The sequence below is a fragment of the Brachyistius frenatus genome, unplaced genomic scaffold (assembly GCF_029030835.1).
Source record: "Brachyistius frenatus isolate BFR_SWC_R1_liver_20210118 unplaced genomic scaffold, ASM2903083v1 Contig_119, whole genome shotgun sequence".
Classification (NCBI taxonomy): Eukaryota; Metazoa; Chordata; class Actinopteri; family Embiotocidae; genus Brachyistius; species Brachyistius frenatus.
In genome coordinates, this window is record NW_027210718.1 from 116,148 (window position 1) to 144,044 (window position 27,897).

Below are 27,897 nucleotides of genomic sequence, written 5' to 3' on the forward strand. Positions count from 1 at the left end.
TACATGAATGTGTGATGTTTTAAGCTATACACTACACATATACTTTTATGTTTCAGTACGCAGCAGATGTTGTTGTTTTTGTTCTGTTGTACTATGGCTGCATAAAATGTGGCGAAGGTGAAGAAAATAAAAATCAAATCAAATCAAATTATACATAATTTGTAAACACATTACTTAAGATGTATTGTAATTGTATTCTCCTGTTTATTTTTTCTGAATCTATTTGGTCTTATTTGTATTATTCTTAAGTGCTTTTTTTTAAAAGCACTTATCTATATGAATTTCTTTATATGAGCTTGGGTTTCTTAAGAGGTTTTAACTTCGTATGGCTTTGCTGAATTGCCGTCTTTATAATTTGAGCTTGATGTATATATTTATGGTATAGCCTATATTTATTGGATAAAGATTGCATGTGTCGAAGATATTTTCAAAATAAATCCATGGTTTCAAGAAAGGAATAAATTGAACACAAACTACCTAAATCTGCTCTTTCTTTATTCGATATGTCAAAGTGCAAGGCCCTGAGGCCATTCGCCGAATGGGCTTAGTTTTAGGATATCCAGATGTATCAGATAGATGTACCACCAGAGATAAATGGGTATCACATGTAGCCTATGCCTTGACAAACCTATTACTTGCAGTGACATGGCATCCACCTTAGTTGTAAAAAATTGAATGCCTATGACAGACAGGGATTTTCCACAAATGGGCGTGGAAGGCTTTGTAGTAACATTTTGCTGGTACTGTGACTTTAAGGCAATTTGGCAGCGCTCAGCCAATCAGAGCAGCGAAGGGGGAGGCAAGGGAGCGGGTGGGTAGCAACAGTTGCCCTGGTGAGGACGAAGCGCCATAGCCACGGTAGCCCTGGCGACAAGAACCCAGCAACGAGAATCAACAACAACAACAACTGAATCCGCCATAAAATTAAAAGAAGATATTTTACCAGTGGGAAATACACACGTGGAACCAGAGGTGAAGCTCTTAACACATAGAATATATTTTATGTCCTCTGATGCCTCATCTGAATTGTGCTGTTGCTTTTTTTTTTTCCCTTGTTGTTTCAGTAGCCATAACAGGCAACTGCCTCCCAGTGTTAACTTTGAGGTTAGCCTGCAAAGCTAGCCGTCGCTCTGATAATCAGTCGTTTTCAGGAATGCGCTAGTTTGTTTGTGCCTGCTGCTCCTTCGAGTGACACTGAATTTCGCCCGCCGTGACGACGCAGCCACAAGATGCATACTCAAGCAGGCCGTTGTTATGGCGATGTCAAATGCAAAAAAAAAAAAAAAGAAAAAAAAGGTACAAAATGGCGGTTGTTGTAGAGACCAGTTAGCTCGCTGCCCGTGCTGCCTCGCTAGCATCAGAGCTGTCACGACAGACGGATGCTCGCCACCGCTTGCAGCTAACATACGGAACTTCCTGAAAACGGACACCCGTCTTATTAATGGTGTATTTATGTGCCGTCGATGGGTGTTTTTTTTTTTAATATTTATTTATTTATTTATTTTATAACACATTACGCTTTTCTTTTTTTTTTCTTCTCGCCGAGCCAACACAGGGTACATATCGTTTACTACCCCCCCCCCAAAAAAAAAAGCGAGGCCAGTTTATGATAGTCAGGTTTTTAAAGTGTGACGACTTCTAGGGTTCGTGATGAGATGATTAGATGATTAAAGTCAGGACAAATCCTGGTGAATGAAATGTTGTGTCGCTAACGGGAAAGTTGAGGTCGCTGTTGGCAGGTGTCGGACATTGAACCTCTGAGGGGCGTGGTGGTGGTGGTGGAGGAGGTGGAGGTGGAGGAGGAGGGCGTTTTACAGGTGCTTTGCAGGTCCCAGTTCATTTGAACCTCTTTGTTCACTGATCTGGTAAATGAGAAACTTTACAGTTTTGAAACCAGGTTTCTTCTTGCTAATTGATCGTCAACTTAAGGATGAAATGTCCTCATTTGGTTTTGAAAACATGGTTTTACACACACACACACACACACACACACACACACACACACACACACACACACACACACACACACACACACACACACACACACACACAGTTGTTTCCTCTTCTAATCGTGATGCACAATTACCGAAAGCACCACCTTTTATAATTTACTGCATTGGGCATATTCGTACATGCAAGTCAGATACCTCTGCACACGGCGTTTTTATTGTGATTTACACACTTTTGTCTGTGCAGTTCAGGTTCTTCAGTAAATGTATGTAAACTTTTTGTGCTCTGTTTTTAGATGACTCTGTTCAGTCTTGCTGTGTCCCTTGTGGTTGTGTTTGTTGTGTGCAGCTGCCGTATCAAATGTATTTCCTGTAAGGATCAATAAAGTATCTATAAATCTAAAATGTAACAAACTTGAGGTGCACGGGCACTCCTTGTTACTGTATGTGATTTAAAGCACAACAGCAAAATGCACTGAAAAAAAATGTATGTAATGTGGGAAGGAATTTCCCCAGCTTGTGCCACAGGCATAACTGTATACAGTCAAAGGCCATAGGCAGTGTGGTCACATTTCAGGTAATGGGACACCAAAATGCTTGTTCCCATCAATGCTCCTCCCCCGCATCTCCACATCAGCTGCACCACCAACAGGTCAGCCACAGAAGTACTTTCAGACAGCCCTCATACTCTTTCATTTGCTTTTAGGCTACAAATGAGATTGTAGAAATATTCCTAATGACCTAATAGTAATCTGATGCTGTAACAAAACATCTCTTTACTTACACACACACACACACACACACACACACACACACACACACACACACACACACACACACACACACACACACACACACACACCTCACATGTCATGTCAAAGTGTTGCCTCTCCCATTTGCAATTTGGACTCCTTACTTCAAGCTACGAAGGAATTTTATTTCAGTATTTACTCTGATTGATTACAGTTTCTTCTGCTACATTTTCCAAAGTTAAACTGACTAGATCTTTATCCTCTGCCCAGACTTTATCTGAACAATTAAACACTAGCTTGGAAACAAACATCTACATATATCCACCTTGTAATCGTTGATCAAATTCAGAGCATCCCCAGTATCTGCCAGATATATGTAACGTGTCATTTGTTTCTTTTTCTAGGGTGAGTCCCAGCTCTTGTAATGGCCACCTCAGGCTACATAGGTGAGATCCAGCCGGCAGCCCAAACCCAGGTGGCCGGTGTTACTGTCACATCGGGTCAACCAGACGCCAGCTCCAGCCCTGCAACAGCCCCTCAGTTTCTGGCTGAGATCCAGACAAGTGTGGCTACTCCCACTGTTGTCACACCCACAGGCCAAACAACTCCCACTGAACAAACCACCTCTATCACTAATCAGAAGCCTGCAGCTGGCAGTCAAGCCCAGGCCACATCACAGGCCCAGCCGGCTCAGACACAGTATGTGACAGCAGAAATCCAGGGCTCCCCCACTCAGTCTGGAAATGCCCAAAGTACTCCTCAGTACATCGTTGTTACAGTTACAGGTAAAGGCAGAAGATCACGCAAGCAACTGTATACCATATTTTGGAGTTATATGATGAAATTGGAAATGCTTAACCCACTGTCTTAATTTTACTGATGTCTTGGTCATGTAACAAGTTATTTAAATTCGGCACTATAAGATTTAAGCAAATAGATAATAGTCACAAAAATCTAATTCTTTTCAGCCCAACCTGGCTAGTTTGAATATTTATGCTGCTGCAATGCCATATGATATTATAGATAATCCAAATGTAAAACTATGTAGTTGTGTTTGGTTTCTTCAAACTTGTGCAGGACTAGTGTCTGAAGAGACCTTAGAAGGTTACATTTTTGTAACTTATGATGGTATTTTTCAAAAAGGGGTTTTCCACAAACCTTTTAATTTTAAACATTTGACAGATATGACAAAACAAATTTTATTTATATCCTTAAATGGCAAAATACTTCAAATGTCTTATGAATTGTAAATTATAGAAATAAATTATATTTACATGCCATATAGCTGCTTCACTACACTATTTGTTGTTACCATTTTATCAATAGTAACTCAAACTATCATACTTCTAAATATTTCAGGTCCAATTACAAAATGTAAAATAATATCGCAAACATGTGAAGGTACTTACAGTCTCTCTTTATCTTTCAGAGGGTTCCCTTCATTCGAGTGACAGTGTGTCAGACTCCAGTCCACCTCCAGCAGTGGTGCAGACAGGAGTTCCCACCCAGGTTGTTCAGCAGGTTCAGGCAGCTCAGCAGGTCAAATATGAACAAACACACACCAGCACAACATTAAATTATGTTGGGGTTTTTTTCTGAATCCCCTGTATTAAGTTTTTTTTAATTATTTTTTTATTTTTTTTTATCTCAACAGAGGTCTGTGGTGCAGGCCACCTCCCATATAGCCAAGACTGAACCAGATACGCAGCTCAGTGTCACCAGTCTACAGCCTGTTCATATCACCCAGGAGGTAATACCAACACAGGCACAGCACCACAGGTCATCACTGCTGGTCAATTATGTTGTCTGACAATCACTTGTACTGTCAGTGATCAATACATATGTATAGAATGCAAACAGAGTGGTCATCACAGCTTCACATCACAAAATGTGTGATCATTGTGACATTGAAAACTTTACAGCTTCCATATATTTTGGTGTAATTTTAGTCAGCTCATCATGTCTGTGGTCAAACTTGCCACCTTTCAGCTTCCCTTTAGCAGCGAGATGACTGCTTTAGACAGGAATAAGAAACTAGAAGAATGGCAGCTGCATCACGAGACAGGACAGCCAGAATGCCTGGTCTGGGCTGCAGCAGACAACATAAGAGATACCTGCGGCAACCCCCTCTTCCTCCTCCTGGATCTCCCCCAGTGTTACCAGTCACTGTACCTGCCCTCTATGCATGAGGAAAAAGAATTAGGAGGCTATCCTGCAGTCACCAGCTCAGGCCCCAGTGAGCTACTGCAGACTACACCTGTCCAAGTAGGTCAGGGACGTAAGGGAGACTGCTGCTATAGAGTTAAGGGAACAGAGAATCTGTCTGAAGCTAACAAATTTATGTTGTTTCCATTGCAACAGAAGACTTTACAAATTAAGATTCCAGGTGATGAAACAGATGATGTGGTCTGGCAAGGATTTATTGGATCTTTGTCTGCATGTGTGTGTATGTGCTATCTCCGTAGGTCCAGCAGCAGCTCACATCAGTGCCAGTGCAACATGTGTATACCAATCAAGTTCAGTACGTTGAAGGAGGAGACACCAACTACACCGCCAGCACCATGTGGGTCCATCATTTTCTGACACATATCCAGACAGAAAATTGTTTTCCTTTTTTAAAACAGTTTTCTTGGTTTCTAACACGTCTTTACATGTGTCTCATCCAGTCGCTCCAGCACCTTCCCATACACTGACGCCCCCCTGTACACCCAGACCACAGCTGCCCAGTATTATGAAGGCCAGCCAACCTCAGGCTCACAGACCTCCGCCCCTGGCACACCTCTGACCGTCTCTGTGACTGCCGGCACAACAGGGGGTGTGTCCATGTTTGTGGCACAGCCCACTAGTGCAGCAGGGGGAGGGGCCACCGTGGTGACCGCTGGTGGTACCACCAACGGGGCAGGGGAAGGGGCAGGCACCAACGGTGGCGCAGCAGGCAGCTATGTGATCCAGGGGGGTTACATGCTGGGCAGCAGCAGCAGTGGGGGGGCAGCTGGCAACAGTCAGAACTACTCACACACAGCCCGCGCCTCCCCAGCCACTGTGAGTATTACAGAGGGCGAAGAGAGTAGCGTGCCGTCGGCAGACAAGAAGGTATGCAGAGGCGCCAAGCGCAGGAATTTATTTCTTTATTCTCATTCACACAACTCTGGTGGCACACACTGATGACGTCATAGTTGAGTTTTGTCAAGTGGAAATCACAATTAAAAATGTGGAGATTGGTATTAGGACCAGAAAATGTTAGCGGAGGATGACTTTGAGTATTGATCACAATAAAACTTGTAGGATACAGTACATATATATATATATATATATATTTTTTTAACTGTGATTTCTTCCTCAAAGAAAACAAAACCGTGACTTCATCATTTACATATCATTGCAGTGCATGTGCAGAGGGGCATTTGTAATTTGCCTGAAATGCCCCCAACACTATACTGTTCATCCCAAATTCATCATATTGAATCCCATATGATAATGATAACCAAAATGTGTTTGGCAGACATCCCATCAGTATTCCAGGTCATTGATTCATTGCATACCAAAGTTGGATGCCACGGCACGCAAACATGTGTTTCCATTCCTGAACGAGCAACGAACTGTGGATGTGAATGGATATGTGTTTGTATGATGCAGTGATCAGGAAAGCGTGCATGCATGCACTGTAAATTAAGCTGCACAATGAGTGTAACGTGTTCGCTAATAAGCGTGCCTGTATTTGTGTGCCTATGTTGAGCTGTGCTTTCCTGTTGTTGCTACTGGCTTTGCTAACTGCACCAGCTGTTTTCTTTTTTCTTTGCCTGTGTGTCAGGTACAGTGGTTGCTGGACAACTATGAAACAGCTGAAGGAGTGAGTCTGCCCCGTTCCACTCTGTACTGCCACTACCTGCTGCACTGCCAGGAGCAGAAACTAGAGCCTGTTAACGCTGCGTCTTTCGGGAAGCTCATTAGATCTGTGTTTATGGGGCTGCGCACGCGACGCCTGGGCACACGGTAAGTTTGATCATCAGACAGCCAAACTCCGGCATAGAAGCCCCCCTAGACCATACGCACACATGTAAGAGTGCCTGTACAGTACATACAAGCCCTTTCATACACAAGTTCAATCATTTTTTTCTTTGCTAACCAGGCTTTTTTTTTTTTTTATAAGCAAATATGAACATGACATCACAGGGAGAGCGGACAAACTACAGGGAGAGCCTAGCGCAGAGATAACACCCCCCCCCCCACCCATGCAGTCTCCCTACCACAGTAACACACATCAGCAGTACAAAGCTGTGTGTTGCACCGTTCATTTCAACAGACGACCTCTGCACGCATACCATCCACACGCATACAACAACACCCATGCAACAGGAGAATGATGGAGATTTTTCTTGAGGCATCTACAGAATTCTCTGGTGCATTGCAAAATGTTTGCAGAGTGTAGGAAGAAAAGTGGGTAGGGATGAAGACGGACAGCATGTGTGTGGGTGAGTGAGTTTGACAGAGGAAGAGAGAGCGAGTGAAAAATGACTTTTTCGATAGATTTGGTTTTAATTAAGGCCCCCCCCTTATAGAATTGTAGCAAAGTTGGTGCTACCGGGGGTCTCTCCCGGACACAGATGACACGCTCAGTCGTACGTTCGGGTGTAAAAGGACTTTATTGGCCCTGTCCATACACCAATGTCTTTGTGCAACCGCTCCTCCTCTTCATCCTTCTCCCTGCTCCCCTTTATTAGGGGAGAGCTCATCAGTTCGTATTCGGCTCAGCTGCGCTCATTACACCTGCCCGGCACCGTTCCCTGAACCACTCCTCCCCACCCCCTGCAGCTGAGCTAACCACACCCCGCCACCACAAGAATATATTGCGTTTTGAAATTTAAGATATTCATTTGTAAGTCAGTGTATATTGAGACTATACATGGCGTTTGGGGAGAATAAACACAGATTTATATCGACAACATAAACCCTTTCCTCTTGCTTTCTCCTCCACAGATTTAATATCAGTAATATAAGTCAAATTTAAGTAAAAATACATTCTGTCTGTTCTTTTCAGGGGTAATTCAAAATACCACTATTATGGGCTACGAATCAAAGCAGGATCGTCTCTTCTCCGTCTGATGGAAGACCAACAACATTTGGCCATGAGGCAACAGCCATTCTCACAGAAACAGAGGTATAACACACACAAAAAAAACTACACATACTCAAGCACATCTTCTCCATCATCACACCACTGTAACGCTTTCTTTATTTTCCATTTCTCCACCTGAATCTGTTCCCTTCACACAGTTGTGTCACCGACTCTTGTTTTCCTTCTGTCCCCTCACCACATATGTCCTTTAATCCTCCTGTGGCTCCAGGCATCTGCTCGGCTTAGGAGCAGACTGAGCTGCAGTTTCATTTCACTTCATTATTCATCGTCTTTGTCTAGACCCTTAATGTTTGATGTACTTTTTGCCCCCGTTCCTATCAGGTTGAAGCCTGTGCATAAAGTGGAGGGAATGACTAATGGCACAGCGGCAGGAGCAGGCCAGCAGCAGCAACAGCAGCAGGGGTCTGGGCATGTGGACATCAGCACCCAGGTTCAGCAGTACCAGCAGTTTTTAGGTGAGTTTGGTGAACAGGGGACACAATTATGAAAGCGATGAAGGATTTTACACAAAGGGCCATGAACATTGTGGTGGCGGGGGTGTGGTTAGCTCAGCTGCAGGGGGTAGAGAGTGGGAGGAGTGGTTCAGGTGAACGGTGCCGGGCAGGTGTGATGAGCACAACTGAGCCGAATAGGGACTGATGAGCTCTCCCCTATAAAGGGAGCAGGGAGAAGGAGGAGGAGGAGAAGCGGTTGCACGTAGACATTGGTGTATGGACCGGGCAAATAAAGGCATACCTCCATGAAAAAGTATTCCAAATTAGGACACACCTTTGCATACAGGATGTAGCAATTAGTTACCCAGACAGTAGTATTTGTCATGAAAACATGATGTAACATGTAGATACAAGATATGCATAACCAAGTTTCCCTCAAAAAAGTTCCACGTACAGGCTGTATCCCCAAATTGATCTCCACCAGGACACTCATGTCCATGTGAAGACACTCAATGTTATGAACAGTTAATGCTGCACATATGTCCGCATTTAATGTGATGTCTCTCTGAGTTCCCAGTGTTCTTGTGTCCCGTGTCCAGATGCATCCAGAGCTCTCCCAGAGTTCCCTGACATCGACCTCCAGGGGAAGTCTCTGCCGGAGGGCATTGAGCTGGAGCACATAAAGAGCTTTCAGCTGCTGTATAGAGAACACTGTGAGGTAACCAACTGGCTGGCACCCACTGAGCATTTATGAGGTGGAGTTTTCTATATAGTTGTTAGTCAATGCCTACTTTCAATGACCATAAACCAACTGTAACCAATGGGTTGGACAATACCAGCAGCAAGTTTACTGGAAAAATAAATGAATCTTGTTGTTTTACCTGTAAGGGTGAAGATGGGTTTAAGGTTACACAGTCTACACCAATAGTAAAGTCCAGCTATGCTAAATGTCCCTGTTTTCCTGACTTTTTGTTAGTTGGTTTCTTGATGAATGTGTATGTGTTCAGAGATGTTTTTTTTCTTTGTTCTTTCAGGCCATACTGGACGTGATGGTCAACCTGCAGTTCACCCTGGTGGAGACTCTGTGGAAGACCTTTTGGAGGTTCAGCCAAAGTCAGGCCGGAGATGCCACGTTGGCTGTGTGAGTGGTTTAACATTCATTCGAGATTCAGATTTGGTCCTAACACAATAAGAAAACTCTCCTGTTGCATTAGTGCCACATTTTCCTTACGAACTGTGTGTGTCTCGGCAGTCATGACGAGTCAGAGAAGCGTCTCCCGAAGTCCTGCCTGGTGTTGCTGTGCAAGTATGAGCCAGTGCTGCGCTGGAGCCGTGACTGTGACAACAGCCTGTATCAGGGCCTGGTGGAGATCCTCATCCCTGATGTCCTCAGACCCATCCCCAGTAAGGCTCTTCAAGAAGTGGGATTATGTAGTAAAGCCCCATAATGTGTTGACAAAAATAATTACCGTTGCCACAAAAGCATAATAGTCCATAACTACAATATAAGCTCATAAAAAAAATAGAGATATTCTATATATGATTCTTGATTTAAACATTTGGACTGATGTCCTGACTCTGTAGTAAAATCACATGACGCTGTAGAAACTCACTTCCTTATTTCCTTTAGTTTCAGTTACTGTTTTAGTTAGACTTTGAAATAAATCACTCTGTTTGCCGCTGTTCAGAATACTTGGAAAACCTTTCTTTCAGGCCACACAGTGCTGCCAGGAAAATATTTTCCAAATCCACACCATTTGAACCTGCTGGAAATTTTGGCTATTAATATGCATGGCAAAGAAATCAGTTTTTCCAGCAGAAATTTGGCTGTTAACCAGATGTTAGATAATCCTTTATCCTGGTCCCTTCTTGGGATAAAAAAAAAAAAAAAAAAAATGAAAACATCCTCTGAAATGACCAGCATTGAATTCTGTTAACAAACCTTGCTCCCCTCAGGTGCCTTAACTCAAGCCATCCGCAACTTTGCCAAGAGCCTGGAGAGCTGGCTGTCCAATGCCATGATGAACATCCCCGAAGAAATGGTTCGCATCAAGGTACAATCCCCTTGTGTTAGCTCGCAGGTGACGGTACTTCCATGTTTTTTTAGGCCTGGATGATCACACATTATAAAATCATAAGCTTCTTTTATTGAGTGTAACTGCAAGCTGAGAAATGATTAGATGTCTGGGAGTTATCCTGGTGGGAGTTTGTGAACAGGGCCTGCAGTTGATGTTACGTCAAAGTGAGCTTCATTATTTGCCAGCTCTGCTGCAGCAACAAAGTTAATCACTGGTCATTGAAAGCAGCTTAATGTGAACAACTATTTCTTTTAGAAACAGCCTCATGAGAAAGTTTTGTCTTTGCTTTGGCTACTTTAACATTATTGATCCAGACAATGTTATGAGTTTACACGCATGCCTCTCAGGTCCCTTTAAAGCCCACATCAGAGCTGTGTTCACCCTACAAAACAACTCTTGCATCAGGATGTTTGTGGCAATATCTGCATGTATTTGTGCCCTTATGTGAGAGGATTCATATTTTTGATGTCTGACCCCTCATTTTCCTCCTTGTGCTCGCTAAGGTAACGTCAGCCAATGCATTTGCCCAGACACTGCGTCGTTACACCAGTCTGAACCACCTCGCGCAGGCGGCTCGCGCTGTCCTCCAGAACACGGCCCAGATCAACCAGATGCTGTCCGACCTCAACCGCGTCGACTTTGCTAACGTCCAGGTGGGTTTTTGTCTCTGAATGCTGTGTTCTGGCAGAATTTCCGTGTTGGTGGATGACTCTTGCATTGGTGTTGGTGCGTATGCAGTAATGCTTGTGGTTTCAGGGGAGGTTTCACGTGTTTTGTAACTGTTAGACACAGAACACTGAACCTTGGCATTGATTTAACGTCTATTAAAAACAGGTAGGTAGAGCATGTCGCCGTTTACACTGTAATCGGAGTCTTTTCTTTGAAGGATAGTCTGAGTAAACATGAATTCGCCCTGCTGCCCTCTTCTGGTACAACACATACCAGGTGCGACTGCCTAATACTGACGCTTCGACCCTCGTCGCGTTTGCCCTTCGCAGGAGCAGGCTTCATGGGTGTGCCGGTGCGAAGACCGCGTTGTCCAGCGGCTGGAGCAAGACTTCAAGCTGACCCTCCAGCAGCAGAACTCCTTGGAGCAGTGGGCTGCCTGGCTTGATGGCGTGGTCTCCCAGGTCCTAAAGCCCTACCAACAGAGCCCTGCCTTCCCTAAGGCCGCCAAGCTCTTCCTTCTCAAGTGGTCCTTTTACAGGTGAGATGGGGGAGCAGTTAGAGCAGGGGTCTCCAACCTTTTTCCCTCTGAAAGCTCCTTCGATCTACCGGGTACATCGCGATCTACTGGTTGGAGAGCCCTGAGCTAGAGGGTCAGCTGTAGTTCCAAATCTTTTCCCTCCTACTCTTTGTTTTTGAGAACCAAAATGATATTTTGGAGTTCATGATATATAATAGTTTGAACTCCTCTTTTGTGTCAAGGCGACTGTGAAATTTGAATAGATTGAGGCAGCTTTGTGGAGTACATTTCCTTCCAGCTGAAGCACACAAAGCTGAGGTGGCGTTTTCATTTCCCTGTTCTTTTGTCGTATCTGTTTGGTGTTGGATTCTGAGTTTGAGCTGCAGGCTTTAGTTACACACTAAACCAAACACAGTCCAAGCTTTTACAGTCACTAACAGCATAGCACTGTTGTTGCATGTTCAGCTTAGTAGTTATAGCTGATACGAATGCTGCATAAACTCCTAGTTTGAATTTGTTATCTTGAGATATGGGTCAAGTAAAATCCTGACCAGGTCAATATCTTAAAGCCAGAATCATCCACACATGTTCAGCTGTAGTGAAGGGAGTTATTTGATACTGAAATGATAAAAGTTATGATTGAGAAGTTGACTCATGCTTTAAACTTTGTCGCAGTAAAGCACTGAGAAAAGCTCTTCCTGTTTGTGGTTAGAGAAGTGACATACGTACTGTATATGCGTATTGATACGTCTTATCCATCCATCTCCTGTCTCCAGTTCCATGGTGATCCGGGACCTGACCCTGCGGAGTGCTGCCAGCTTCGGATCCTTTCACCTGATCCGCCTGCTGTATGACGAGTACATGTACTACCTTATAGAGCACAGAGTGGCCCAGGCTAAAGGAGAAACCCCCATTGCTGTTATGGGAGAGGTATCAATGCACATAAACGCGTATATATGGGCTAAACAGTGTAAGCCATACAGACCGTGCTAACCAATTCCTCTTTTGCCACTAGTTTGCCAGTTTAGGCCGGGGACTGAACCAGCTGGATCCTGACAAAGGTCTGCACTGTTTTCCCACCTTACCTCAGTCTAGCTACAGTGATGTTCACCGCATTGTTTCTAACCACCATCTTTACTTTTCGCAGAAGAAGAAGAGGAGGAGGAGGAGGAGAGTGATGAGGAAGGTCAGGAGCTGTCCCTCCCCGCGGACAGTGGCGTGCTAGGAGAGGAGTCTCTGGAGCCGCCTGCCAAGCTGGCCAGAACTGACCAGAGAGTCCTCTTCACCACCGGGTCAGCTGACAACTAACCACTGACAGATGTGGGCCGGTTATACTGATCACACTCGCGCACACACACACACACACACACACACACACATAGAGATGTACAAAGAACACTAATTTATACACTTGACACGTGTATATAGATCTTGTCAATGTGTGTGCACACTCTCTCTGCGTACTGTTTTGATTGTGCGTGTTGTTGAGGCACACACGCGCACAATCAAAACACACTCGGTGAGTAACTGCTGCTGCCTGGACGGCACCACCACCTGTTGGCACCGCTGATTAAATCCACAATCACTGGCATCGCAATAGGACGTGGCTTCAAAAACCCGAGTCTCTTAATGCAAAGAGAAACACAGAGCATTTTTAAACCTTCAGTTGTATGAATCTGTAAAAACAAACTAAAGCCAGGCATGTTTTATTTCTGTCATCACATCACAACCTGTAGCCTCGCTGTCGCCTCGCCGAGAAACTTCTGCTCGCCCTGGATCCTCCTAAAACTGTCACTGCCGTATCAAAGGGGTCTTTAAAATACTGTGATGTGTGTGTTAAAGGTAACTTTTACAGGAGGAGGGCGCAAAGTGGACCTTAAACACTGAATGGTTTCTGAATTGCTCGTAATTCATCGAACACTATGGAAAACTGTCATTCAGAAAGGAGGAGAGATTTATGAAAGACAGCAGGTGGTCCGGATTTGTTTGGGGTGAGTTTGTCTTGTGTGTGTGTGTGTGTGTGTGTGTGTGTGTGTGTGTGTGTGTGTGTGTGTGTGTGTGTGTGTGTGTGTGTGTGTGTGTGCGTGTGCGTGTGTGTGTGTGTGTGTGTGTGTGAGTGCGCGTGCGTGTGTGTGTGTGTGTGTGTGTTTTCTGTCTGCTTGTATGAGCACTGTGGCGACACCGCTCTGCTGTTATTTCTGGAGGCCGACCGAACATGCTTTTCCATGGTTGCATGCGTCTGGTTGTGTGATTGTGATTCAGGCCACGTGTCGACTGTTCTGTAGATATTTTCTAAAGCATTGGAGTTTTTGATTTGGAAGACGTGCGCAGACTTCCTGTTTTAATTTTATTCGCCTGTAAAGAAGACGTTGTGTTCTTGGAGTGCCTGTCACAGCTGCTACACACACACACACACACACACACACACACACACACACACACTTGTAAAGATAAAGCTACGGCTGTGGAATAGGGACTCCCGTTAGTTGCTGCAAAAAAAAATCCTCTCTCTTATTGAACATCTGGTTCCACGAGAGAGGTGCTGTATGTGTTATAGTTTTCGTTCAAAGTGCTTCAACCCTGTCCATCTAATAAGTTCCTCTGTGGCCTCATTTTCCTTTGACACATTATTTTCTTGCCTTATTTCACTATATATTTGTCCATGTGTGTGCCAAACCGGTTTCCTTTGATCCTAAATCCCGTTGTTTTTAAATTCTCTTTCTATGTTTTAAGGAGGACTGTGCCTGAGTAAGAACGGTGATATACTTATATTCTACTGTATATTTATCCACTATTTTGAATTTTGTTGTCACTAAGTGAACCTCTTGTGCAGTGTATGGTGCTGTGTTGTCACACATTGTAAGCAACCTTTGTGTGCATTATTGATTTGTGATTGTACGTTCAGTTATCAATCCTATATCATATCTGAAGTCTTTTCCACAAACAGGCTAAGGCCCTGCCTCTTTGCACATGTTGACTATTGTCTTTAAAGCTCAGACAGTTATCTGAAACGTTTAAAATTTTCTTTGAAGTCTTGGTGTGTTTTTGACAGTGAAGTGGAGGTGTCAGATTTCGTGCAAAATATCTCATGCCGCTCAGTGTGGTTGAGAGAATTTGGTGAGCTATGTGAGACCTGACTGCTTTTTCTGCACAGTCCTCCACCGACGCTCATCTCCCTCGTCTCACCACGTTTCCGCCCTCCTGCCAATGGCTTTGTTTTGCTTCAAACATCCATTTTCTTAAACACTGTTCGTCGAGATTAGTTGTCGTAAACATGTCATTTTTGAATTCTTCGATACGTTGTCGTTAAATAGCTGCAATGCACGTGCTTTCAGCAGGCGTTGGCAGCCTCAAACCAGCACATCATCCTTTATATGGAGTCTAACGCTACCACAGCCGAGAACATATCACTCCGGTCTTTTCATGATCTTACAGCATACAGAATGGCCATTGTTTACCCAGTACAAAAAAAAAAAAAAAAAAAATGTTTAGTCATTTTTATAGTGCATCGTTTCTTATGTACAAAACAAATTGAGAAAAAAGATGTTCAGTGGCAGTGTTTTATGAATTTGGTCTGCTATAAGTATGACTGTGCCTTTGGAGGTGGTAGAATGCAATTCAGATGTTTTTAATTTTAAAGATATAAATTAAAAGAATTTTTAAAATTGCACTTGTATTTCATTTTTGTAGATTTATTTTCCGTAAAGTTTGGAGTAAGAACGGCTGACGGTTTTACTCAACCTCACTCTGGGTTCGTGAACATACTGTAACTTCCTGGCTTGTTCTCACATACACACCTGTCTCATACCACTTATGCTGCAGTGACAGCAACAGGAAACACAGATTCCGTTAAGTCTGGTTTTATGAAACTAAAAATGCTTGTGCAGTCAGAAACGCATCAAATGAATTTATAATTTTACAGTTAATTGGAAACCTGGGAATGATGCCTGAATGAAATGCAGGTAAAAGTTGGAATCTAAAGTATAAGATAGTAAAAGTATATTTGTATATTACATGTCTTGCTTGGGTGCTGTGTTTGGGTTATCTGATGTGAAATGGCACAAAGTGGTTTCTGAAGTTTTGGATTAGCCAGATAAAGGAAATTAAAATATATTATTAGTATCTGGATGGGACTCAGGGGGGTCATTTGTCTTAAGTGTAGGTTCAGCAATTCAGCAGAGATCATCTCGTCAGTGAATATCTTTGAAGCTTTCTGATTAATTTGAGGAAGACTAACAGTGACATATGTGATTTATGTCAACTGTGTTTTTACGTCTTGTGACAGCAGCTGTTGTGCTATGTTTGTAACGGAGCATAAAAGACAAAAAAAAAAAAAAAAAAGATTTTAAAGTAACTGACATTTGCCTTTTTAATTCAGAGTATTGCTGCTGGTGGTCATTTATTAAAGATATCAACACTGCTGCCAAAGGCAAGACTCACAGCTGCCGTTCAAAATACAAGAATCATACCTGATACTTCTCCGGAAGTGAAAACCAACAGCCTTATATTGCTGAATTTACAGTCTGTACATGTACAATATATGTTATAAGTGGGACACATTGGAAGACATTCTTTTGCACACAAACAGTGAAAGGCAAAAGATGTTGTTGGCATTCATAAAAACCAAAGTAGAAGACATGCAACCTGGATATGAAACTAAATCACAGCTTAGCTTGGGTGTAGCCTGCGATGACGTTAATCTGATAGAGGAACTGTGCAGTATGAACTACAGACGGTGACAGAACCTCCACCTGAACAAGACTCCCATGACATTTGAAGACAGATCTTCTGTAGTCTTGTTGAGGTGAACGCCCTCCAGCATTGTGTTGGTCTTCAAAGGTCTGACTCACTGACATAAGTGTTCGGCCTGAGCTGACCCAATCTGAAAAGCATCTTCTTCCCCCGTCCACGGTAAGTTTTTCCAACCAAAACACAATCATAAGAACTGTTTCCTGAAAGGTCATTTCATGAGACAAAGGGGGCGTCTCAACTGCAGATGGAAGTGAAAATAATGTCAAAACAAACTGAGGCAACTCTTAAACCACGGCAACATAAATCACACATACTACATCCTCCACATTCACGTCTCAAACAACTCATTCCTTTGCAACTTGGAGAATTTTTTTTCAAGTCACCACACGCAGCTCAGGACTTCTACTTTACCACGAGAAGCCCGACTCAAGCTGTTCCACAAGGAAAAGGGTAACCTTGCTTTTCTTTTTTTTTTTTTTTTCCCGAATCGAATCAAATTTCATCAGGTAGCACTCATTCCACATGCAGAAATCTAGATTGTACAACCCATTTGTACACCGTCTCGCTCATCCAAAAGACTCTAGGTGAACACATTCATGATAAAAAAAAAAAAAGGATAAAACAATCCAAATTGAATTGAAGTTGAAACACCATGCAAGCCTCAGCAGAGCCAAACGTGACATCTTAAATTGAAAAAAAAAATTAAATGGGCCATAAAAAGTATTTATCTGATGATAGTCCTAAAACCTCAGTAATTTGGTAAATATAACACTGGGGGTATGAAGGTAAGTGCTTTAAAGTTGAATGTATTGGCAACTCAGTCAGTAAAGTACATATTTCAAGGCTTCCATGTGTGTATAAATCTACGCAGAGGCCTTGCAAAAAGTGAGTACATGTCATGGCCATGTTAATCAGTCTTCTCCCTCCCCTCAACAGCAAAGCACTAGAACATTTGTGCAGTTCACATTTTTTTAATAAAAAGCATCCAGATGATGTTCAGAGGTGAGGAAGGGTTTCACTTCTCTGTGCAACAAATAAAAAGATATATAACTTAAATGAATAGATCCTAACCTAAAGCTCAGGGTTGTCCTCTTTATCCTGTCTTCTCCGTACTCTGCAGCCTCAGAGATCTTCTGCCATCAACTCTCACTGCGCCTAAAATACAAATGGTTGAAAGGAAGCACATCCGTTGCGTGAAAAAGGATAGAATTATTACTATTGGGGGGGAAAAGAACCTCCACGTGAGATGGAGGAGCCAGAATAACAGCATCCACACATGATGAAAACCTCGCCGTAGCCTCTGTACCAACCTGTCCCTGCTGGGGAGTGGCGGGCTGCCCGGGGGCCTGTCCTGTTTGTCCGTAGTACGCCGCTTGTTGCCTGTAGTACTCCGCCCACGCTGCGCTGTAGTCCGGCTGGTCTCCAGATGTGGCAGCTGCGCCCCCTGCTGCTCCAGGAGCTGCAGCTGGGGTCCCAGGAACAGAGCCACCTGCCTGGGCTGCAGGTGACGGACATGTTAGACCAGGGGTCTCCAACCTTTTTCCCTCTGAGAGCTACTTTGACGATGTGAAAGTGTTCAGGAGCTACTCATGCTCAGTAACATTTATTCACATAGCTGAGCTCCACCCGAACCAGCTGAATAAGCTTCTTTTATGTGAACAATAACATACTCAACACACATTTTGTATCACAAGAACTTACATTCAACAGCGTGTGCACGCTTTTTTCTGTATGCATTTCTTTATTTTTTTTCAATTGAGGCGAGGTCTTATTTTCTGTATTTACAATTACACAGATGTTCGCTTAATGCTCTCGGCAGTGCATGCGACTATTGTGTGGACAAATTGGTTTGAAAAGTGTCAAATGATGCGTTCTAATATAAGATTTAACAGGAAAATGCAGTGTTTTCTCTTCCATTCAGACCCCCGTCCCCCCGCTCCTCCTGAAGGAAACACATGTCCACGTCAAAACCTAGTATATAGCTGCAGCCTGCGTGAAACTGGAGGGGTTTTAATTTGAGCAGTCGCTGCATTCAGTCAAACTGTGATGTGACTTTTATCTCTCACTCACTCAGTGACAGACACTTTATAGCTCTGGCCCCGCTGGTTTTTCTTTACGTGTTCACGTGTTTTGTGTTTCCCTGCTGTGCAACCACTTTCCCGTTGTAACACAGGAACTGTTAGTTGTTTCTGTTGATTGACTTCAACCATTTCAGTCCAACTGAAGCTGATTTTGCTTGCTAGCAGTAAATCTACAGGTGCTTTTCTTTGTCTGTCTCACCCATCTTCTTGTAGTATTCCTCCCAGGCCTTGGTGTAGTCTGGCTGGCCCCCCGGTGTCTGCGCGGGCTGGGTCTGGTCCCCTGAAGCTTGCGCACCTCCAGCTGGGTTTGCGGGGTACTGGGCTGGCACAGCCCCCGATGGCTGCTGGTAGTACTGAGCGTAGTAGGCCGCCCAGGCTGCGTTGGGGTCATTGGCTGCTGCCTTGCCTAGAAAAGATGTAGGGTGGAGGGGGTGAGGTCCTCATAGGGTGAGGGTGAGCCCCTGCTACTGGCCTGGAGACCGGGCTTGGAGACCAGGGGGGAAACAGAGACAGGGTTAGCCAGAGCTGCTACAGATACAGACACTGCATCTCATCACAACATTTCCATCAGTACTCCAGTTGACCTTTCCAGATTTAGAAAAAGGTGTCATTACTCGTCAGAATAACTGTGAGGGGTGTACAGTAAACATGTGGCCTGGGATGAATGATGTAGCGGGTTTGACGTGTTTGTAAAGAGGGCCGACATGCTTAAATAAACAAAGATTAACATTCATCAACATTTAGTCCCTTAAAATGTGCAGAGGCAGTGAAGTCAAGGGTGACTCACTGGGGTCGTGGGGTGGCTGGGGCTGCCACTGCTGGTAGGTGTTGCTCCAGCCCTGAGGGGTGTACTGGTGAGGACCTGGAGGACCCCCACTGAGGAGAAAAGAAGTGGTTAAAAACTAAAACTAAAAACTCCTCAGATTCATCGCCCCTTCGTGGCAAGAAAGATTTTCTTAAATGCTGTGAAAACAGCTTTAATTTGTGGCACGTAGAGCTACACAGACAGATGAATATTAGCTGCAGCTACTCACTGTGGTGGTCCAGGAGGCCCAGGTGGTCCGGGGTTGTAGGGGTTGGGGTTGTAGGGACCCATTGGACCAGCAGGACCTGGTCCACCTGGCCCCGGGCCCAAAGGACACAGAGGGCCCTGAAACGCGTGATATAATTGAGTGTATCAGTCAAAGAATCACAGTGGCTTTTTATTTTAAGAGTATGCACAAATTCAAATGGGCAAATGGAGTTGTGATTATTTTGTTCAAGCAGGGACTCCAACTGTTCCACTTTTGCTTTACTACTTGTTCAGCAACTATAAAAACCTCAGTAAAGTACCTCAATTTTCTCTTCAATGAGCTGTTTTGCGTGGTCGATCTGCTGCGGTGACCCCCGGATGATAAACAGCTTGAAGCTGGGGTCTCCGTTGGGGGGCGGCTGCCGAGAGATTTCCACAAAGGCCCCTGTCTGCTGGTTGATGGACTTGACGTTCTCTCCTCCCCGGCCGATCACGAGCCCACACTTGTGGGCAGGAATGGAGAAGGTCATTTCCCCTCCAGGGGGACCCCAGCCACCTTGTCCCCCACCTCGGCCCCTGTTGCCTGCAGGCATGCCTGGAGGACCTGGGGGACCCTGCGGATGGAGGCAAAGTCTCATGACTATAATGTAATGCAATAGATGTGTGTCTCTAAAAAAAAAGAATACATTTATATTAAATGAAAAGTAGTCATGCTCTCTGGAGTTTAAATACACTGATGCATACATCACAAGGCTTAACTTATAAACTAAAAGAAAATACTACAATACAATACAAAAATGTTGTTTACAATTGTCAATTAATTTACAAGTGAAAGAAGCAGCTGTGACAGTTCTACTGCAGTGTAAGAGGAAGTGATCCATACCCCCTGTCCCTCCTCCCTGACCCTGATGCTCTGCAGCAGGTCGTTGATGATCTGGGCAGCGTGTTCGCAGCGTTCAGGCGGACCACTGATGTGGGCAATCTTATCTGGACCCGTCCCGTCATCTGTAAGAAAGATTTAAGAGCGCGTTGAGCAACATATTTGAAATGTAGACTTTAACAAAGTAATGATATGAAAAGACTTCTTGTAGTGCTGACCCCACGGAAAATCAACCCCCATGTCTGGAACTCAAGACCTCAGACAAACTGGGAAACTTTTAACACAAGACTTTGAGAAGAAAAAGCTTCTCAAAAATGCATGTTAAGTTATTAACATAAAATACAGAAAGAAAGAAAATAAGGAAAATTTACACCCGCTCTACAAAAGCAAACTTTAGAAACAGAATGGTTCTAATGCCTTCAGTTTTTCTATGGTTTAAATAAAGTTTCTGTACCAGTACATAGAATACATCATTTTGCACATTAATACATTTGAGTCTGTGATTTAAAGACAGTTTAGCCATCAAATCACATGAAATCCATTAGAGTCAGGAAATGCTCCGAAGACATTCTTTAGCCCAGAGAGTGTTTTAGTTTTTCATCAGCAGCAGCTAACATCAACCTTTCATGTTGCCTAAACATTGACAACACCCTGAATGTATTTTGAATGCCAATGTGGAAAATTTATGAATTGAAAAATTACACAATTATCACAGGGACCTACCTTGTTTGAACTGGATCCTGACTCCAGCATCATTCTGGATTTTCTTGATCATCTCTCCGTTGCGCCCGATGACCACACCGACTGAGTGTCGAGGTACCGGGATCTTAGTCGGGGGGGGGGGACAAAAAAAGTAGGTTCCTCTTTTCATTACCTTGAATTCAGCTGAAAGATCCCTAAACTCACTACAATCGTTGCTGCCGCACACAAACTTACATCTATGCCTCCTCCCATCCGGGACCCGAACTCGTTCCTCTCACTGAAGCCAGCATGGTCTCTCTCCCTCAGAATCTCCTGCACCATCTCCTGGGCTTGCTGGAAAACAGAAAAACGTGCTGATTACAGTATATGGAAACTCACCGCTACATCTATTTTGAAAAGCAAAGGATGATTTCATGGGTGTACCTGGACTTTGTACGGATCTCCGATAATGCGCAGAGGCTTGTCAACGTTGGGTCCCTGAGAGGCGTCCTGGATCAGGATCATCTTCACCCCTGCACGCTCCTGGAATATCACACACAATCAAACATTATGGTTATGCATGTGTTTATGGACACACGAATAAGTACACCAACATATAAAGATGAAGAAAGTGTACGGGAAAACAGTCACACACAGTCCGACAATAGTCTTGGATAATACCTGTAGCTGTTTGATGGTCTCTCCTCCTTTGCCAATGACAAGGCCAGCTTTGCCAGCTGGGATCATCATCTCATGTACTGTGTCGTTCTGCCCGTTGGTAGATTCGTGATAAGAAGACGGGGGTGTACCCCTTCCTCGTGACACTATCTCATCCAGCAGCGCCTTGGCCTTCCTAGCGGGGGAAGAGCTGACCAGTTACTCCACATTCACTTTACAAAGTCATGTCGTCATTTGGACCTAAAAGCTGATAAAATGTCATGAAGAACGGTGGTTGAATGGTTGAAAGAACAGAGCTTCCAACATCAACATGTAACAAATGCTTCATTAGGCACAGCCTTCTTCGTTATTAGCCAACATTTCTAAAGCTTCCTCGTGAAAATACAATGAGCCCGTGGAGACTTACTGTATGGAGTCGTAGGAACCACTGAGAGAGACGCTCCTCTCTGGAAGGCCTCCGCTGTCTGGACACATACAGAGAGAACTTATGTAACTAAATTCAACACCAAAAGAAAAAAAGAAAACCGCAGGCTGTGATAAAAATGGAAACGTGTGGACAACGGCTAACTTCACAGACAGTACCTGGAGCTATCTGCACCTTGCAACCTGACTCCTGCTGAATCTTATTGATCTGTTCACCTCCACGGCCGATAACTGGGGATGAAAGGGGGGTCGCACCGTCAAAAAATGTGTGTGATCAGTGGGACATTAGATCAGTATGTGTCAAAATAAAGTCGCGCTGCACTCACTGAGTCCCACCATACTGTCAGGAACGCCGTACTCCTCTGAGCTGGAGGCGGGTCTGACTCCATCAGCAAGCAGCGATGATAAACGAGAGTATAAGAGGCAACAAATGAAGCAGTGGTAATCTTTTTTTTTTTCTGAACTGACGTGACAGAAAGGCTGAATACTTCCAACGTAATACACAGTCAACTGAAAGCTGCGGGTTCTCACCTTTGCTGCGCAAGAGCAGCTAACTGTGCACCGATAGCTGAGGGAAAGATGGAGAGAAATCAGAGAGGGAGAGGTTTTGGATTACTAATGGACGGTGTGAGGACAATGTGACACAGACAGGGCACGTGAAGCGTGAACGGACCAACACTGTCAACTTAAACACCACAAAGCAAACTGTCGACTGAGCACAAAAGAGCAAGACTAACTCACACAGTGCTGTGGCTGATTCCAAGTCACTCTGGGCAGCCAGCTTCTTGCTCTCCGGTTCATCTGCCAGGCGAGGAAAGGACAGGTGTGTGAGGAGTCAAGAGTGGACGGAAAAGACCTTCTAAAGTCACCGTAGAGCATGCGATACAGAGGTGTAGTCACGGTTACCTGCGTCCTCCAGCTGTCGTTTCTGTGCGGTGAAAGGAAAGCCGTCTGATGCAGCGCTGTTGCTCATGGGAGGACCAGCATCACCGCCGATCTTAGCTGCGATCTGAAAGACAGGTGTAAACATCACCGTGGCAACGTACTGTACTGCTGAAATACACAGCAGATTAACACTCGTGCACTGCAAGGAGCAAACGGCACAGTCTTCAACATCTACTTGACTGGCACTAATGAAGAGTACTTTGTGCTACTATCATTATACAGTGTGTATGGTCTTTTATCAGTTAATTTGGAGTCTGTTTTGTTTAATTGTTTTTTTGTTTTTTTTTTGTGAGGTGGCTGCTGTGGCACTTCAATTTCCCTGAGGGATTAATAATATGACTACCAGCAGACACTCATTACAGGACAAGTCCACATAAAGTGTCAATTGTTGGACGACAACGTGCAGCCAGAACAGCGTCAGTGCTCCTTGGCATGGATTGTAGAAGTCACTATACTGGAGGGATGGAGCACTTTTTTTTCTAAAAGATATTTCCTCATTTGGGGTTTTGATGATGGTGTTAGAGAGTGCTGTCCGACTTGTCGGTCCAAAATCTCCCAGACATGTTCAACTGGGTTGAGATCCACTGACTGTGAAGTCATCCTTTTCCAGTGACCCCTCGTGCCCTATGGATGGGGGTCATGCTGGAAGAGACCACTTTCATCAGGTTATCCTGTAAAATGTTTCATCACAGGAACAAAGTGATCAACCAGAATAACTCCGTACTTGTGACCTCAAAGGGCATAGATGGACCCAAACCCTGCCAGAAAAATACCCCCCCATACACCACAACAGGGGCCGGGCATCCAGTTCTGTACCGAGCCCAGTGTACACCACACATGGGCTCTTCCACTTGTCGAGACGATGGTGAAGGATGACTCATCGGATCATGTCACTTTCCTCCGTATCCCTGTAGACCAGTGCCCATGTTTGTTTTTGCAACGCTGAACTCTCAAATGTGCGTTCATCTTTATAATGAGCGGTTTATGCACTGCAGTCCGACTATAACATCCCTCTTCACGTAATTGCCGGCAGACTGATCAGGTCCTGTATTGAAATTGTCACTCAACTGGGGAAGAGTTGCTCCTACTCTTTTTCCTTACATATCGCACTAATGGACGAGCCCCGTGCTCATCAGATGTGGGACCACAGTTTCTGACCCTATTCACTGACGTCTTTCACACAGATCTAATTACAGGCGTCACTTTAGTCACTGTTCCTACCGAAACAAGAGCCAGCGGAGCGGTCTGTGAGACTGAAGCTCCAGCAATCTGTGCCCAAACAAAAAAAAAACTCTCTTTCAAAAGGCTCCTCTCGTCACCTCGACACAAAAGCAGAGGTTTCTCCACTCACTATTCAGATTTTTCCTATAATTTGTAACCTATTTGTGTTTGCCTGGATATAGTAATTCAGGAAGACTGGATACAGTGTCAGTAAATACATGTTGGCGCTCATGATGCCTTAAATGCACAGATGTTTTCTGTCCCAGCTCTTCTTTTTTTTTTTTTTTAACGCTGCACCACAGTTTGGCATCACACCTGGATTATTTATTTTTTTTCACTTTTAAAAATTCAACCAACCCAGTTGGTTTAAAGTTGCATTCTGCCAGAAGTATTAATGCACGTAATCCTGATGGTGTATTTTAGCTGAGAGAAAGAGTTGGGACGCCGAATTAAAATCAGATAATAACGCTCGTGTTTCAGCTATCGTTTACCGTATGGCGATATTCACCACTGACACGCTTTACTGTACATTCATGACCAATATGGGATTTCGAAAATGTAAAGCCCCGTGTTTGGTGTGGAGTTGAGTCCAACACGTTAGCCCTGATGCTAACTACTTCTGTACAGACGTGCTCCTGCCGGGTACATCCCTCACCTGCCGGGCCCGCTGCACCGCGTCCGCGAACGCATCCTTCTTGATGCCACCCGCTCCGTTTCCAAGAGCCGCCTGTCCGCCGAGAGGGGCCCCCGGACCGGGCGGCGGTACTGCGTTGTACTCCGACATTTTGAACCAGAGGACAAGCGAGGCAAAAGGAGCAGAAATCTAAGACAAGAGCTGCGCAGGAGCGGGAAGGAAAGTCAAGAAACTGACTGGGCAAGGATAGCGCCCGAGACACGACGGCAGCCGGGAAGGGTCACACGCATAGCTCTTCATACGCTTATTGAGAAGAGCGAAACTGACTAAATAAAAAAAATAAATAAATAAAAATAAAATGTGACATATTTGAACATTTCTGTATTAATTTGCCTCTGTGTTTCCCCTATTTATTTATTTTGTATTCATTTAATCCTTTATTTATTGATGTTTTATTTTCCCTTTGCCCTATTCTTATCCAAACGATTATTATGATTCTCCGTAAACAACTACATTTTTGGCGGCTTTATCATATTCAAAAACTCCTGAAAGTTGGTACACCCGTCTCTCCCGGCGAAAAATGTCATATTTTAGTGGAGTCGCGAGTACTTTGTGACAAACCTTTGGCTCACTGCAACCTATAACTCCACCGTCCACAAATATTCATTCAAACGCGACCAACATTGCCGCAGACAGTCTTTGGATAGTAGATATAGGTGTTTTCAAAGGGGGTCTGCAGTGATATTAAATATCTCCCTGTAATGTGTGGTGCATGCAAAACTTTTTCAATTTCTCCAAACGTTTCCACTTCATTAAAAGTTGAATCACCATCAACAGGCCAAGGTGGAACTTGACCCATTAACAGCAATGTTAATTGCTTGGTGAAGTATAATTTTTTACCTGTTGAGTTAACCAGACTGTGGACTCCGTGATACACTTTCTCCTGCGGTCTACGGAATGTGCGTGGGGTCCTGGAAGGCCCGGAGACACGCTCCTCTCTGTCTCAAGTTTATCCGTCTCAGAGGTGTCCCTAAGAGTGTGGTTGTAGAACCAGCCAGGAGACTCTACCGCCGTGAGCTGCCTGTCTTGCCACCATGTCGTGGTTTATTTCACGGTACATTGTTGTTCTTCTGTGAGCAACAGCAAATGCATCTTTTCCCAGAATGGTGTTGCCTGCTGAGCTCTCGCCGGACCACTGCGCTCCGACCATCACTGGTCTTAAATGTGTCGGTGGGGTTTTGCTGCCTGTAAGAATTGAATGCAAAAATAATCAGGCATGAAGTTGAATGCATTATAAGGGCTTTTTAAGGAGGCTTGAATCAACAAGAAAGGAGGCTTCAATAAAACTAACCCCACAGTTTTTCATGGGCAAAAGAGTTCTGTAGTGAATTTGTTTTTTAATTAAAGGATTTGGTTGTTTGAGTCAATTTTTGTATTTTTTTTTTAAATTGAATATGCAGCTTTCAAAGTAAGCTGATGAATAAATGAATTCACTGAGAAGCACAAACTATTGTTATTGGTACACAGAAATGTGTGACTCACCTTCAATCAGTGCTTTGAGTTTCTGTCTTTGTGTCTGCACTTCATCAAACCTCTTTGATGCTCTTTCAGCTGTTGCTGTCATTTTTTTCTTTCCCATGAACACTATCAAGAGAATAGTAACCGCCTCCATTTGTTGCAACCGTTGCCTCTATTTTCTCAAAAAGCATGATGACTTGAGTGCTTTCCTGCCTGTCACCGATACTGAGAACATGTTTTCTGTTTCCACATTGTTCAAGAATCCACTGCAGCGCTAGCCATCTAATGATTTTGGATTCAAAACTTTGAATTGGTGCAGGCACCGTAAACAGCACAATGGTGTGATTAAACACATCTCCCTGCAAACGTTTCAGGTGCTCTTTTAGTGAGGCTGTAAAGACCTGAGGCAAATGTAAATCCACAGGAATGACTAGAAGAAAGGCGTGAGGCCCAGGTGGACACAGATGGACACTGTTCTTGATTTCCCTCTGGTCCAGCTTTGGGGTGTTTTCTCACAGATAGTGCCACCACCAGCCTGGAGTGTCAACCACAGTGACTTGTCTGCCATGTACCTCCTGCTGCCTCACTGCCACGCTCTGGGCAGTTCTTCTGCCGGTGTCAAAAACATTTTTACCCAGTATGATGTTGCCGGTGTCCCTCTTGCTGCTGGGCTCTCCGTTCAATTCTCTTCCACCTATCAACACAATCTTCAGTTCTGGACAGTGATTACTTTGTCCTGTGAGATAGATACAGTGTTGTTATGATTGTTATGCTATTCAAATTAATCAATACAAATCAAAGTCAGCAGACTAATTTGAAATATTAATAAAAGCAACGAGAGTATATGTCGTCATACAAAGTGAGGCAGTAGAACATTTTATCCTGTGACTTTGATTTCAGACCAGATGAAAGGAAATGCACACTTTTATTTGTTGAGTTGCTTTACCCTTCACATCAAACGCCTAACCAGGCACAGAGGTTTGGGTGTAATTAAATCTGCTCTATGACTTCTTTATATCCAATAGTCTTATGTTTATGTATCTCTGTTCAGCTTTGTTGTTCTTGTTTAGCCTTCCTGTACATTGCTGTGTGTGTGTACACAACAAGAGGATCTATACACGGAGTCAAATTCTTTCTATTCAAAGATATACAGTTTATTCCATTATAACTACAGAAGATGTTACAGTACAGGCTCTACTATGTAACAGGCAGTTTTATAAACAGAAGACAACTTACCAGAGTTGGAATCAGCATGAATATTATCCATTGTTTTCACTGACTTGTCTTTTCTGCCTCTGAAATCGAAAGCTCAGTCAAAAATAAAAGCTGTATCAGAGGAACTGCAACATGAAACTTAAAAAAAAAAAAAAAAAAAAACAGTACCCGCACACACTGCTGAGTTTCTGTTGGTGAGAAATAAAGTGTGGTGTGTCCTTTGGACTCAAGAGTTTTGACTGTCGACTGTGGAATGTCGAGAAAAAATATGAGGAAAAAAAAAATACAAATATGACAGTATTAGGTAAGTAACAGGAGTAA

General features: G+C 43.9%; 2 protein-coding genes and 1 pseudogene across 10 annotated transcripts; 1 reads left to right on the forward strand and 2 right to left on the reverse strand.

The window, feature by feature from the left end:
• The first annotated feature begins 830 nt into the window (after positions 1-830).
• rfx1a (regulatory factor X, 1a (influences HLA class II expression)) lies at positions 831-15,204 on the forward strand. Of its 7 annotated transcripts, none has more exons than XM_069713539.1 (18): positions 831-972; positions 3,106-3,486; positions 4,131-4,240; positions 4,356-4,451; positions 5,167-5,264; positions 5,368-5,794; positions 6,513-6,694; positions 7,740-7,859; positions 8,160-8,293; positions 8,872-8,990; positions 9,307-9,413; positions 9,525-9,676; positions 10,229-10,326; positions 10,854-11,003; positions 11,349-11,557; positions 12,313-12,466; positions 12,552-12,597; positions 12,684-15,204. In XM_069713539.1, exons 2-18 carry the CDS (start codon positions 3,126-3,128, stop codon positions 12,842-12,844), a joined length of 2,724 nt encoding a protein of 907 aa, XP_069569640.1. In that variant the 5' UTR covers positions 831-972; positions 3,106-3,125; the 3' UTR covers positions 12,845-15,204. The 7 variants fall into 7 exon arrangements, with proteins under 7 accessions (XP_069569640.1, XP_069569644.1, XP_069569645.1 ...); XM_069713543.1 differs by having other exon boundaries at positions 6,519-6,694; XM_069713544.1 differs by having other exon boundaries at positions 5,368-5,743.
• A 691-nt stretch (positions 15,205-15,895) lies between these two features.
• LOC138629683 (far upstream element-binding protein 2-like) lies at positions 15,896-25,114 on the reverse strand. Of its 3 annotated transcripts, none has more exons than XM_069713548.1 (18): positions 24,865-25,114; positions 22,950-23,052; positions 22,785-22,844; positions 22,575-22,611; positions 22,370-22,422; positions 22,203-22,274; positions 22,027-22,084; positions 21,624-21,810; positions 21,387-21,485; positions 21,198-21,296; positions 20,985-21,087; positions 20,265-20,386; positions 19,702-19,995; positions 19,404-19,519; positions 19,157-19,245; positions 18,569-18,775; positions 17,599-17,786; positions 15,896-17,443 (listed from the first exon to the last, which is right to left on the reverse strand). In XM_069713548.1, the coding sequence occupies exons 1-18, from the start codon at positions 24,991-24,993 to the stop codon at positions 17,435-17,437; spliced, it is 2,025 nt and encodes a 674-aa protein (XP_069569649.1). In that variant the 5' UTR covers positions 24,994-25,114; the 3' UTR covers positions 15,896-17,434. The 3 variants fall into 3 exon arrangements, with proteins under 3 accessions (XP_069569649.1, XP_069569650.1, XP_069569651.1); XM_069713549.1 differs by having other exon boundaries at positions 15,897-17,443; positions 21,624-21,795; positions 24,865-25,113; XM_069713550.1 differs by lacking the exons at positions 15,896-17,443; positions 17,599-17,786 and having other exon boundaries at positions 18,685-18,853.
• Positions 25,033-27,630, reverse strand: LOC138629623 (GTPase IMAP family member 8-like; annotated as a pseudogene).
• Between the last annotated feature and the right edge of the window lie 267 nt (positions 27,631-27,897).